Here is a 13,976-nt window from a genome sequence, read left to right on the forward strand (position 1 = left end):
TCAGAACAGAGTGCTCCTCTCCAAATACCTTCCTCATCACTTCCAAGGAGAGTTCCAAGTTACCCGCTTCTTGTCTGAGATGTTATGAGACATGGAGACTTGCTTAAAACTCTTTACATACATCAAAAACTATACTTGTATTTCCTATTGGTAAGAAATACTGAATAGGCCCTTGAAAACCCCAAATTCTAGTCTTGGGAAGTTATTCTAAAAAGAAAATTAAAATCAAAGATGATTTATTAACTAAAGTATGGTGGATACATAAGTAGAATTTTAAATAGTTTTTAATATATCTATAGTTATTGATATGGAAAGATGGCCATACTCTATCGGTGGTAAAAAAAAAATATGCATATTATATGCAGAATAATCAAATTTATATAAAATTATATATTTATATAACTGTTCTTACAGATGTCTGGAAAGGTGCTCAGCACCTTTGGTGATGAAATTTCAAGCGATTTTTTTTTTTACAATCTTTACATTTTTCAAATTGAATTTTCGACCAGTGGCATACGTTATTTTCAGAAAACCCATGAAAATTATTTTCCTGATAGAAAGATATCTATCTATCCCAGATAGATAACTTAAATCCTATCAAACTATAACTTAATGAAGACAAGTACAAAGACTGATAGGTATCAGATGGGTAGGTATAGATATAGTCCCACAGCTCTAGGGATTATGTAGGAGTTGAAGTCGGCAGAAAACAGAAAAAACCCCCACCTTACACGGTCCCAGTGATGGCTGGGGCTGGGAGTAAAGGAGCTTAGATGTATAGAATCGTGGAATTTTGAAAATAGAAAGGACTTTAAAGTTTTTCTATAGTTGTACAGTGCAAAAAAAAAAAAAATGGCCTCCAGAATAATGTTGAGTCATGGTTACATCACAAACTCTGGAAAAAAATCAGGTTTGAATTCTGTGCCTTGGGCAAGTTTCCTAGCCTCTCCTTGCCTGAGTTTTCCCATCTAAAATGAGAATAGTAATATACCTATAGTATAGCACTGTTATGAGGATGAAATGAGCTAATATGCATTAAGTGCTTTTAAAAGTTCATCCACTTATTCTAAAGATGAGATGTTACTATCATTGTTATTAGTACTATCACTGTAGTTGAATATTTTGCATTTATTCATGCTGTAACCTTGGAGACATATCCTTTTCTTCCCTTTCCTGCATCTTTAGAGCTCCTTCACATCTCAGTTCAAAAGTCACTACCTCCATAAAGGCATCCCAACTCCTTATTCTTCCCCAGGGAAAAATCTATTCCTATCATTCCTGAGCATCAGTAAGGTTTTTTTCTTCATACCACTGACCCACCATCGTCTGCTCTCAGAGTTGATCACCCACAAGAAACCTTCCCATTCTACCCGGAAAAAAGATTTTTGGTGATAAACTTACAAAGGTACAAGCTAATATGGGAGTTCTGGAGAGCCCAGAAGACCTGAGACCATGGACAGAGACTGTACACAGGCCTAAGGACACCCAGGCATTTACTCTTTCTACATGACCAGCTCATGAACATAATGACAATCCATAGGGAGTGATAGAAGGGGGTGGGAGGAGTGACTCCTTATAACAAAAAAATAGGAGTACACTTATTGAGGTTTCCAGATTTTCATTATACTGATACTTTCTATTCAACACTGGACCTAGAACTACAGTCTAGGAGAATATAAGTCATTTGTACCATGGATTATTGGGTCTTTATCATGCTTATTTTCAGAAGCAGGGCTCAGCAAACTAGGCCTATAGGCCCAATACAGCCCGCCACCTATTCTTGATTGGCCCAAAGGCTAAGAACAGGTTTGACATTGTTAAATGGTTGGGGAAAATATATAAAAAGAAAAAATACTTTGTGGCATGTGAAAAGTATATGAAATTCAAATTTCAGGATCCATAAATAAGGTTTATTTGGACAACAGTGAGGTCCATTGGTTTACATATTGTCTATGGCAACTTTCCTGCTACAGAAATAGTGTTAAATAGTTTGACAGAGATCCACCTCCCTCTAAGCCTAAAATATCTACTATCTGTCCCTTTATAGAAAAAGTTTGCTGACCTCTATGTTAAATCATCTCTCTGATATACTCATTGATATATGAGTACTGCAAGGAATAGTGCTTGCTTTTTTCAATTTCTTCTACTGTAAAGCATAAAGTGGATTTCCCCTACAACACTAGTTACCAATTTCCAAGGAGTGGGGAAAAAAGAGTATAAATGAGATCTTGTATTTAAAAACAAAACAAAACAAAAACTTGGAAGTATAGACTCTTTTTGGAATGGAAAAGATAATCTTTCAATATTTCCCAATGTGGGCATCCTTATTCTTAGGGGAACATGAAGTCCACAAAGGGTTTCATGAACTATTTTCAAAATTTCAAAAAAGAACCCCTGCATAAACTTGCTAAAACATCTAGCTTTTGGCTAGAATAATAATAAAAATTTTATAATTTTTATTCTAATAGGATTAGGATAAAAAGGGATGCTTGAGGTAGTAAGAAATTGGGGAAGCACTGTCCTGGTGGAATACTGTTTAACAGAGGTCACATAGCAAATTAGTGTAAATCTCCCTCTTAGTTCTGGGTTTACGACCCTACTTATTAACATTGCATCCATGAAAAAGGAACAGTTTTAGGACACATTCTGGAAAGAGGAAGAACATAGCTGAATATAGTAAATAAGCAGATTTTTCCACTCTGATTAAACTGGTGACTGCTCTGAGCCAATCCAGTGCCTCTGAGAAGAGGCCATCATGTGGCTATAGCTCCCCTCCCTCCATAGTTGCAGCTCCTGTCAGTATGGCTGCAAGCAGCCAAGGTGTCATCCCAGCCATCAGAGGCTATGGGAGTCACCCAGAAGCTATAATGAGGAGAACATTTCACTTCAGAAGTGACTTGAATCATGAGAGAACCAGGAGCCTCTGCCTCCTACCCTTACTCCCACTGATAGCACACAAGCTCCGGTACTTACTAAGTTCTCTTTACTTTGTACCATGTATAACTGGCTTCTTTCTCTGGACTCCAGGTGCAAGTAAAATTCTCTTCATAGTAGAAGACACAGGAAATGTTCTCAGGCTTAGCTGGCAAAACTAAATAAATAAACACATATATGCATACATACATACACACAATCATTTCATGAAACTAGGTGGATCAAAAACTGGACTGTTTTGGTTAGTTGATACATAATATAGATTCTCCTAATCAAGGCAAAGGAAAGAATCTAACTCCATCTCTTCAATTACTCCTTTATCTTAAAGAACTAGATTTATACTTTTCAAAAAGCACTTTTTACATTCTTACTCAAAAGCAACATTTGAGAAGCAAAAATTGTATTAAGACACCAGGCAAATATAAAGTGTTAGTGAAGTGCTAAGTAAAGCATCAAATGATGGAACCAGTTTGCGTAACTGGGAAATGGAAGATATGTGGAGAAGAGAAAAACACAAAATGTTCAACTATGCCACACTTCAACTTTATGTATCAATAGTTTTTCATCAGAAGATTACATTAATAGAGAAAATTTCTGAAATATTTTACATGTATTTCCATAGTTTATAAATTCTGCTCCCTGTAGTTTCTCACCCAATAACACCTATCCTTCCATAGAGAAAGAAGATACCATCTAGAATACAGATCTAGACCCTGAAAAGGTCCAGAGACAGAATCCATGGGTACATGAACTTAAATGAGAAAAAGTTTTTATCTTGATTTTTCACTAACCTTTTGTTGAAATTAATAATTTTCTTCCCCCATGAATGTGGTCAACAACCTACTTGTGAATTTGTCACCATTAAAAGTAAGGGTATTTTCATTTATATTTCAGTTGTTGCAAATATCTTGAAATATCAAATACTATTGTTACTATTACTACACTAAAGTAATTATTAGGCCTTCCCATTTAATGTATTGATAAAGAAGGACAGGGGCACCTGGGTGGCTCAGTCAGTTAAATGTCCAACTTCAGGTCAGGTTATGATCTCATAGTTTCTGAGTTCAAGCCCCACTTCAGACTCTGTGCTGACAGCTCAGATCCCTAAGCCTGCTTCAGATTCTGTGTTTCCCTCTCTCTGCCTCTCCCCCACTCATGCTCTGTCTCTCTCTGAAAAATAAACATTAAAAAAATTTAAGAAACACACATATTATTGTCACAAATTTGTTTCCTTAATACTTTGATAACATCATTTCAGTATATTTGAGTTTCTTTTTAATCACATGTATATTATTTATACACTTACAAATATTATTTTGAGAAGTGGTCCAGAGGTTTCACCAGAAGACCAAGGGGTTAATCATACACACTCATGCATGCACATATACACACCCATAATTAAGAACTAAAGGCAATTTTCAACTAAGGGCAATGTTCAGTTCTGAGATTCAAACTAACTTCCTTTTGAGACTTTGGCAAAACCATAGTCTTAAGAAGCAGGCATTTTTGAGAAAGGAAGACAACTTAGGTTACCTTTGTGTATCAAAGTAAAGCTACAGTGCATCTAGAAAGGAAGTCTCTACCAGACAAGAAATGGGAAAAAGCCCATCACTTCTGGCAAGTAAAATATTGAAGGGGAATATGTGGGGACATAATGGAAGTAAGGTAGAGCAAAGAGCTCAGATGTCAGTGTTCTTGGTGGAACAGTACAAACACACAGATGGGTCTGTAAAACAGGTCAATGGGGCTGGTGACATACTTCATCAGACACAGCCTGGTGCAGGTCACAAGGCTTTAGTCTAAAAGAAGCCTCATGTTCCACTCAGCATCAACTCCAGCATAATGCAGAACACTACACTGGCAGAGTGTGGGCTGAGGGTAGCTCTTTAGATAAGCTCCATACAGGCAAGTACAGCAGGCAGGAGTCCAGAAATCCCTGGTGCCTCAGGTGGAGGGTAGGTATAGATGTGTGACACTGGTTCAGGCCTGGGATTCAGTGGAAGTTCTGTGCACAGGGGACTTCAGGACCACAGGAAAGCAAATAGAACATGAACTTCAGGAATAGGTGTGAGTATGATGTCCCAAAGTGCAGGCAAAGCCAGCTATCTTGCAGCAAATAGCAGACGATGCATGAGACCAAAGCAGAAAGTCCAGAGAAGACCAGAAGGCAACACAAAGGTTTGCTTACATGGATGCACAAGCCCTTGCCCACGGCTCTGCATTCATATAAACCCTGCTCATATACCTAGATACTATCTTATAGAGGAGCAGGAGAAAGGTAGGAACTCTGAAACATGGGCATTTACCCCAGAGAGTGGATTAGCTAAAGGATTGTAAACCAGAAGGAACAGCCAATGTTAACAAATAAGAGTGCTACCCAGCCCCACCCATTCCTCAACCCTGCCTGGCTTTCCAGGGGAGAAGGAACTTTTTAGAACTGATTAGATTGATCATAGACTATAAGGATATTATATTTTCTCTGTACACCTAATACTGTATTTACTGTATTAGTATTACCTAATTCTGTATCTCTGTCAAAGGTATTACCTTCTAACAAAAAGGCAGTGGTAAAGGGTTCCAGAATGCAGGACATTCACTGTTCTGTTTAGGTTTAGGATTCTTGAATTTGTGTATATATTCATATATTTTTTCTATGAAATGAGCATTGCCCACATGGTAAAGTAGCCCCTAGGAATGATAAACAAGAATGAGGGAGAGCTAAGTGCCTACACATTGTGTCAATGCTTCCAGCTCTTTCTTGAGAAGCTGCCTTCCTCTGAATCCTGCATGTGAACCCAATCCCTGAAGCACCCATTAGTCAGCAGTGACATCAAAGATTTTCTATCTCGTGCTGCTGGGAAGATGGCAGCATAGGAGTACCCTAAGCTCACCTCTTTCCATGGATAAAACTAGATAAAACACCTAGAAAAAGACCCAAAGATTTATAGAACAAACCCCACAACCAAAGGTAGAGAAGAGACCACATTGAAGAAGGTGGACATGCGATTTGAGACCTACAGGGTCTGTGGCCATCAGACAGGAGCAAGCTGGAAGCATGGTGAAAGGCAAGAAAAAGACAATCAAGTCAGGGACCCAAAATTGGAAGATGAACCCCCATATCATTTGGCTTTGAAAACAAGAGGAGCCTAATTTCATGAGGTTTTGCAAATAGTGGGACTTAAAGCCTAGAATTCTTAAAATAAGGTGTTCAGCTCTGGAAGAGCTCTGCTGGCATTAGGAAGCTGAGTCCCCACCCTTGAAGATGCAATTTGACTAGCAGCCTGAGCAGATACAGTGTAGAACCAAAAGTTTGAAAAAAAAACTGGGTGGCAAAGAGGAGGGAGAGTGATTTACTCATTACAGAGCATGCTCTGAAGAGATAGGGATCTCAGAAAGACTCCTCCAGGAACAAAGGAGCTGGAAGACACCATTTCCCATCCCCACCCCCAGCATAAACACATAGGCACATGTGGGAACCAGCTTTGCCCACACTTGCTACCTAACGTGCTACTGCCAACACCCCCCAGCCCCATCCTTCACTGGATCTGGCATTTCCAGTCACGCTTGCCTCAGTCTTAGCACCGCAGAGCCTCTCTCCCAGATGATCAGTGCAAATCTCACCAACATTGCAACTCTTGACCTGTGCCTTTTTGGAGCCTTGGTCTTGGTAGCAGCAGACTCTGCAGAAGTCTGAGGTGCACTTTGTTAAAAGTGCAAGACCCACCCATGCACCATTTGTCCATTTACTTAGGCTAGCCAATACTAACAGCAGAAGCTCCAGGTCTCAATTAGCAAGTAAACCAGCATTTACCTTGAATAAATGCAGGCCACAACTGCCAGGGACCAAGTACTTCCCACAGTAGGCAAAAAGAGCCACTACAGACAACTAAACTAAAGGGAAAAGATACAAGAACACAGCAAAGCACATACAACACACACAAGAGAAACTATCTGAAGTGACAGGCCCTGGGAAGCAGGGGACACTACACTACAGGATACTTAAGGACTTCTTTTTAAGTCCACTACCTTCAAGAGCAGAAGACATAGTTGACTTACCTAACACAGAGAAACATATACAGAGAATTACAAAAAAAATCAGGAGACAGAGAAATATATCCCAAGCACAGGAATAGGACCAAATCACAGCAAGAGACCTAAGCAAAACAGACATGAGTAATAAGCCTGACAGAGAATTTAAATTTAAAGTAAGGATCATAAAGATATTCACTGGACTGGAGAAAAGAGTAGAGGACATCAGTGAGACACTTGACAAAGAGATAAAAAAGAATCAGAGATGAAGGACACAATAAATAAATTAAAAATACACTTGATGGAATAAAAAGCAGGCTAAATGAAACAGAGGAACAAATTAATGACCTGGAAGACAAAGTAATGGAAGGTAACCAAGCTGAGCAAACAAGAGGAAAAAAAATCATACATATTGAGAATAGTCTTAGGGAACTCAGTGACTACATTGTATCTGATAACACAGACATTATGGCAATCCCAGAGAAAGAAGAGAGGAAAAAGGGGGCAAAAGCTTACTTGAAGAAATAATAGCTGAAAATATTCCTAACCTGGGGAAGGAAATATATATCCAGATACAGGAGTCAGAGACCCCCAAAAAATCAACCCAAGGAGGTCTACACAAAGACACATTCTAATTAAAATGGTAAAAATTAGTGATGAAGAAAAAAATCTTAAAAGCAGCAAGAGAAAAGAAGACAGTTACATACAAGGGAAACCCTATCAGATATCAGCAGATTTTTCATCAGAAACTTTGCAGACCAGAAGGACATGGCATTATATATTCAAAGTGCTGAAAGGGAAATATTTGCAGCCAACAATACTCTAGCCACCAAGACTATCATTCAGAATATAAGGAGAGATAAAGAGTTTCAGTTTCAGACACAAAAACCAAGGCGTTCATGACTACTAAACCAGCCCTGCAAGAAATATTAAGGGGGACTCTGTGAGTAGAAAGCAAAGACCATAAATGAGAGTGTGAAAAAGAAGTACATCTGTAAAAACCACTGAAAGGTTTTTTTCACAAAGGATTCACAAAATAAAAGGATGTAAAATATGACACCATATACCTAAAACATGGGGGAAAGGAGTAAAAAATGGGTTCAAACTTAAGCAACCATCAACTTAATACAGACTGCTATATGCATTAGATGTTATGTACAAATCTATGATAACTACAAATTTAAAAAACAGTAATATATATGCCCAGAATAAAGAGGAAGGTATACAAGTATATCACCAAGAAAACCAGCAAACCACGAAAAAGAGCAAGAGACAAAAGGATCAGAGAAAAGCCATAGAAACAACCACAAAACAAGTAACAAAATAGCAATAAATAACATACAGATCAATAATTACTTTGAATGTAAATAGACTAAATGCTCCAATCAAAAGACACAGAGTGACAGAATGGATTAATAAAAACAAGATCCGGGGCGCCTGGGTGGCGCAGTCGGTTAAGCGTCCGACTTCAGCCAGGTCACGATCTCGCGGTCCGTGAGTTCGAGCCCCGCATCGGGCTCTGGGCTGATGGCTCAGAGCCTGGAGCCTGTTTCTGATTCTGTGTCTCCCTCTCTCTCTGCCCCTCCCCCGTTCATGCTCTGTCTCTCTCTGTCCCAAAAATAAATAAACGTTATAAAAAAATAAATAAATAAAAAAAAATAAAAATAAAAAAAATAAAAACAAGATCCATCTATATGCTGCCTACTACAGACTAATTTCAGACCTGAAGATATCTACAGACTGCAAGTGAGGGAATAGAGAAACATTTATCATGCAGATGGGTGTCAAAAGAAAGGTGGGGTAGCAATACTTATATCAGACAAAATAGACTTTATTTTTTTTAATGTTTACTTATTTTTGAGACAGAGAGAAACAGAGCATGAACGGGGGAGGGTCAGAGAGAGAGGGAGACACAGAATCTGAAGCAGGCTCCAGGCTCCAAGCTGTCAGCACAGAGCCTGATGTGGGGCTCGAACTCACAGACCATGAGATCATGACCTGAGCTGGAGTCAGAAGCTCAGTCGACTGAGCCACCCAGGCACCCCCAGACAAAATAGACTTTAAAACAAAGACTGTAACAAAGGACAAAGACGGACACTATATAATTACAAAGGGGACAATCTAATAAGAATATATAACAGTCGTAAGTATTTATGCACTCAATATAGTAGCAACCAAATACATAAAACAGTTAACAACAAACATAAAGAAAATAATCAATAGTAATACAGTAATAGTAAGGGACTTTAAAGTCCCATGTACATCAATAAAGAGATCATCTACACAGAAAATCAACAAGGGAACATCAGCTTTGAATGACACATTGGACCAGCTGAATCTGACAGATATATTCAGAACGCCCATCCTAAAACATCAGTATACACATTCTTTTCAAATTCACATGGAACATTCTCTAGACTAGATCCCATATTAGGTCACAAGGCAAGCCACGACAAATTCAAAAAGATCAAAGTCATAGCATGTATCTTTTCTGACCGCAACACTATAAAACTAGAAATCAACCACAGGAAAAAATCTGGAAAGACCACAAATGCATAGAGGTTAGATAACATGCTACTAAACAATGAATGCATCAAACAAGAAATCAAAGAAGAAATAAAATTTAGATGGAAACAAATGAAAATGAAAACAGAATAGTCTAAATCTTTGGGATTCAGCAAAATGGGTTCTAAGAGGAAAATTTATAGCAATATAGGCCCATATCAAGAAGCAAGAAAAGTCTCAAGTAAACAACCTAACCTTACATGTAAAGGAGTTAGAAAAAAACAACAAACAAAACTTAAAACCAGCAGAAGGAAGGAAATAATAAAGATTAGAGCAGAAATAAATGTTACAGAAACTACAAAAAATAATAGAACAGATCAATGAGCAGGAGTTGGTTCTTTGAAAAAAAATCAATAAAATTGATAAGCCTCTAGGTCATCAAAAAAAAAAAACTCATGAGAGAGAGAACTCAAATAAACAAAATCAAAAATGAAAGAGGAGAAATAACAACCAACACTACAGAAATACAAACAACTGTAAGAGAATGTTACAAAAAATTATATGCCAAGAAACTGGACAACCTAGAAGAAATGGATAAATTACTAGAAACATATAACCTACCAAAACTGAAACAGGGAGAAATAGAAACTTTGAACAGATCCATTACTAGAAAGGAACTTGAATCAGTAATCAAAACACTCCCAACAGAGGCGCCTGAGGTGACTCAGTGGAGTTAAGCATCCCACTCGATTTCAGCTCAGGTCATGAGGTCATGATTTCATGGTTCATACAATGGTGACTTGCATCAAGGTCAGGAAGCCTGCTTGAGATTCATATTCATTCTCTCTCTCTCTCTCTCTCTCTCTCTCTCTCTCTCTTCCTCCCCCCCTTCCTGCTCCCAACTCATGCTCTCTTTCTCTAAAATAATAAATAAAATAAAATAAAGTAAAATAAAATAGTTAACACCCATTCTTCTCAAACTATTCCAAAAAACAGAAGAGGAAGGAAACTTCCAAATTCATTCTATGAAGCCAGCATTACCCAGATACCAAAACCAGTTCAAGACTGCACCAAAAAAAAGAGAAGTATAGGCCAATACCTCTGATGAACATAGATGCAAAAAACCTCAACAAAGTACCAGTAAACTGAATCCAATGATAAATTTTTAAAAAGTCATTCATCATGATACAGTGAGATTCCTGGATTGCAAAGGTGGTTCAACATTTGTAAATCAATCAATGTGATACATCAGATCATTAAGAGAAAGGATAAAAACCATATGATTATTTCAGTAGATGCAAAAAAGCATTTGACAAAATACAACACCCATTAATGATAGAAATCTTCAACGGAGTAGATATAGAGGGAACATCGTTCAACTTAATAAGAGCCATATATGAAAAACCCACAGCTAACATCATACTCAAGGGGAAGAAATGAGAGCTTTTCCCTAACATCAGGAACAAGATAAGAATGTCCACTCTAACCACTTCTATTCATCACAGTGCCGAAAGTCCTAGCCACAGCAATCAGACAACAAAAAGAAATAAAAGGCATCCATATTGGTAAGGAAGAAGTAAAACTTTCACATTTGCAGATGACATCACACAGAAAACCTTCAAGACTCCACCAAAAAACTAATAGAATTGATAGTAAACACTTAGGATACAAAATCAACATATAAAATGTGTTACATTTCTATATACTAAATAATGAACCAACAGATTAACAGAGTAAGAAAGCAACCCTATTAACCAGTGCTCAAAAAAATAATAAAGTACCTAATAATAAACTTAACCAAAGGGGTGAAAGACCTGAACTCTGAAAGCTATAAAACAATGATGAAAGAAATTGAAGATGACACAAAGAAGCAGAAAGATATTCAATATTTGTGGATCAAAGAACAAATATTGTTAAAATGTCTATAGCACCCAAAGCAATCTACACATTTAATGCAATCCCTATCAAAATACCAACAAATTTTTTCACAGAACTAGAACAAATAATCCTAGAATTTATATGGAACCACAAAAACAAACAAACAAACAGCCAAAGCAATCTTGAAAAAGAAAAGCAAAGCAGGAGGCATCACAATATCAGACTACAAGTTACATTACAAAGTTGCAGTAATCAAAACAGTATGGTACTGACACAAAAAAAGACATATAGATTAACAAAACAGAAAACCCAGAAATAAACCCACAATTATATGGTCAATTATTCCTTGATGAAGCAGAAATGAATATCCAGTAGAAAAAAGACAGCCTCTTCAATAAATGGTGCTGGGAACACTGGACAGCAACATGCAAAAGAATGAAACTGGACCACCTTCTTACACCATACACACAAAGAAAAATTCAAAGTGGTTAGGGGCACCTGGGTGGCTCAGTCAGTTAAGCATCCAACCTTGATTTTGGCTCAGGTTCATCTCACAATTCATAAGTTCGAACCCTGAGTCAGGCTCTGCACTGATAATGTGGAGCCTGCTTGGGATTCTCTCTCCTTTTCTTTCTGGTCCTCTCCTGCTTGTGCTTTCCCTCTTTCAAAATAAATAAATAAACTTTAAAAAATGGATTAAAGACCGGGGCACCTGGGTGGCACAATCATTTAAGCATCTGACTCTTGATCTCAGCTCAGGTCATGATCACACAGTTTGTGAATTTGAGCCCCACATCAGGCTCTGTACTGAAGGTGTGGAGCCTGCTTGGAATTCTGTCTCTCCTTCTATCTGCATCTCCCCAACTTGTGCTCGCTCACTCACGCTCTCTCTCTCTCTCTAAAAACAAGTAAATAAACTTTTAAAAAATGGATTAAAGACCTAAATGTGACACTTGAAATCATAAAAATCCTAGAAGAGAGCACAGGCAGTAATTTCTTTGACATCAGCTGTAGCAACATTTTTCTAGATATATCTCCTGAAGGGAAATAAAAGCAAAAATAACTATGGGAACTGCATCAAAATAAAAAGCTTCTTCCCAGTGAAGAAAACAATCAACAAAACTCAAGACAACCCACTGAATGGGAGAATATATTTGCAAATGACATTTCTGATAAAGAGTTAGTACCCAAAATATATAAAGAACTTATAAAACTCAACAACCAAAACCCAAATAATTAAACTAAAAAATGGTCAGAAGACATGAACAGATATTTCTCCAAAGAAGACATCTAAATGGCTAGCCAACACACAAAATGTTCCTCAACTTCACTCATCATCACACACATCAGAATGGCTAAAAATCAACAGCACAAGAAACAACAGGTGCTGGGGAGGATGTAGAGAAAATGGAACCTTCTTACACCATTGGTGGGAATGCAAACTGGTGCAGCCAGTGTGGAAAACAGTATGGAGGTTCTTCAAAAAGTTAAGAACCGAACTATACTACAATCCAGTAATCATACTACTTGGTATTTACCAAAAAAATATAACAACACTAATTCAAAAGGACACATACAGCCCTATGTTTATAGCAGCATTATTTACAATAGCCAAGATGTGAAAGCAGCCCAAATGTCCATCGATAGATGAATGAATAAAGAAGATGAATTATATATATATATATAAATATTCCACTATATATATAGATATATATGTATATATAGATATATACAGATACAGATATAATGGGATAGATAATGGAATAATATTCAGCCATAAAAAACAATGAAATCTTACCATTTGCAACAATATGGATGGAGCTAGAAAGTATAATGTTAAGCAAAATAAATCAATCAGAGAAAGACAAATACAATATGATCTCATTCATATGTGGAATTTGAAGAACAAAACAAACGAGCAAAGGGAAAAGAGAAAGAGAGAGAGATACAAAGAAATAGACCCTTAGAGAACAAACTGATGATTACCAGAAGGGAGGTGAGGTGGGGGATGGGTGAAATAGGTGAAGAGGATTAAGGAGTTCATTTGTTTTGACGAATACCAGGTGATGTATGGAATTGTTGAAGCACTATATTGTACACCTGAAACTAATTTAACACTGTATGCTAATTACATTGGAATTAACATAAAACTTAATTTAGAAAAGATTTTCCATCTTTACTATTTTCATGCTGAAAACCATGACAAAGATGGTGATCTCCAAGTCCAAGGGCTTAAAAAGACCAGCATAACTAGACCTGAACCAACTGCTTCATGGTAAATGGAAATTAGAAGCTAGACCAGTAACACAATCTTCTAAGAGCCCACGCAGCTTGAAAACCTCCATGGAGAATTTCTTGGGTGAGCAATCAGAATACAAACAGATTCACAACTGTCAGTGGAAACAAGCAAAAGCCTACGAGGCAGTGAACCAAAGGTCATCCCATAATATCCCGAGAGGAACAACTTTCACACTGACCAATTCGCTCTGCCTCCGTGACTCAGAGATGATGGCAGGATACACATGTGTGCATTTGTGTATACATGTGGGTCGGTCTTCAATTCTTTGGACAAGTTTGCTTGAAATATTCATTAAATATTAGCTTGCCCTTCACCCTCCATTTCACTTACA

General features: G+C 37.5%; 1 protein-coding gene across 1 annotated transcript in view; it reads right to left on the minus strand.

Moving 5' to 3' along the window:
- The window catches only part of IL31RA (interleukin 31 receptor A), an 80,261-nt gene that overhangs the window by 36,586 nt on the left and 29,699 nt on the right, over positions 1–13,976 (minus strand). Inside the window, exon 4 of the mRNA XM_040493343.1 lies at positions 2,974–3,091. Coding sequence (XP_040349277.1) covers positions 2,974–3,091 — 118 coding nt within the window. The remainder of the gene's footprint in view (positions 1–2,973; positions 3,092–13,976) is intronic.

Source organism: Herpailurus yagouaroundi, unplaced genomic scaffold (genome assembly GCF_014898765.1).
Source record: "Herpailurus yagouaroundi ecotype Mexico unplaced genomic scaffold, PumYag 29, whole genome shotgun sequence".
NCBI classification, from domain to species: domain Eukaryota; kingdom Metazoa; phylum Chordata; class Mammalia; order Carnivora; family Felidae; genus Herpailurus; species Herpailurus yagouaroundi.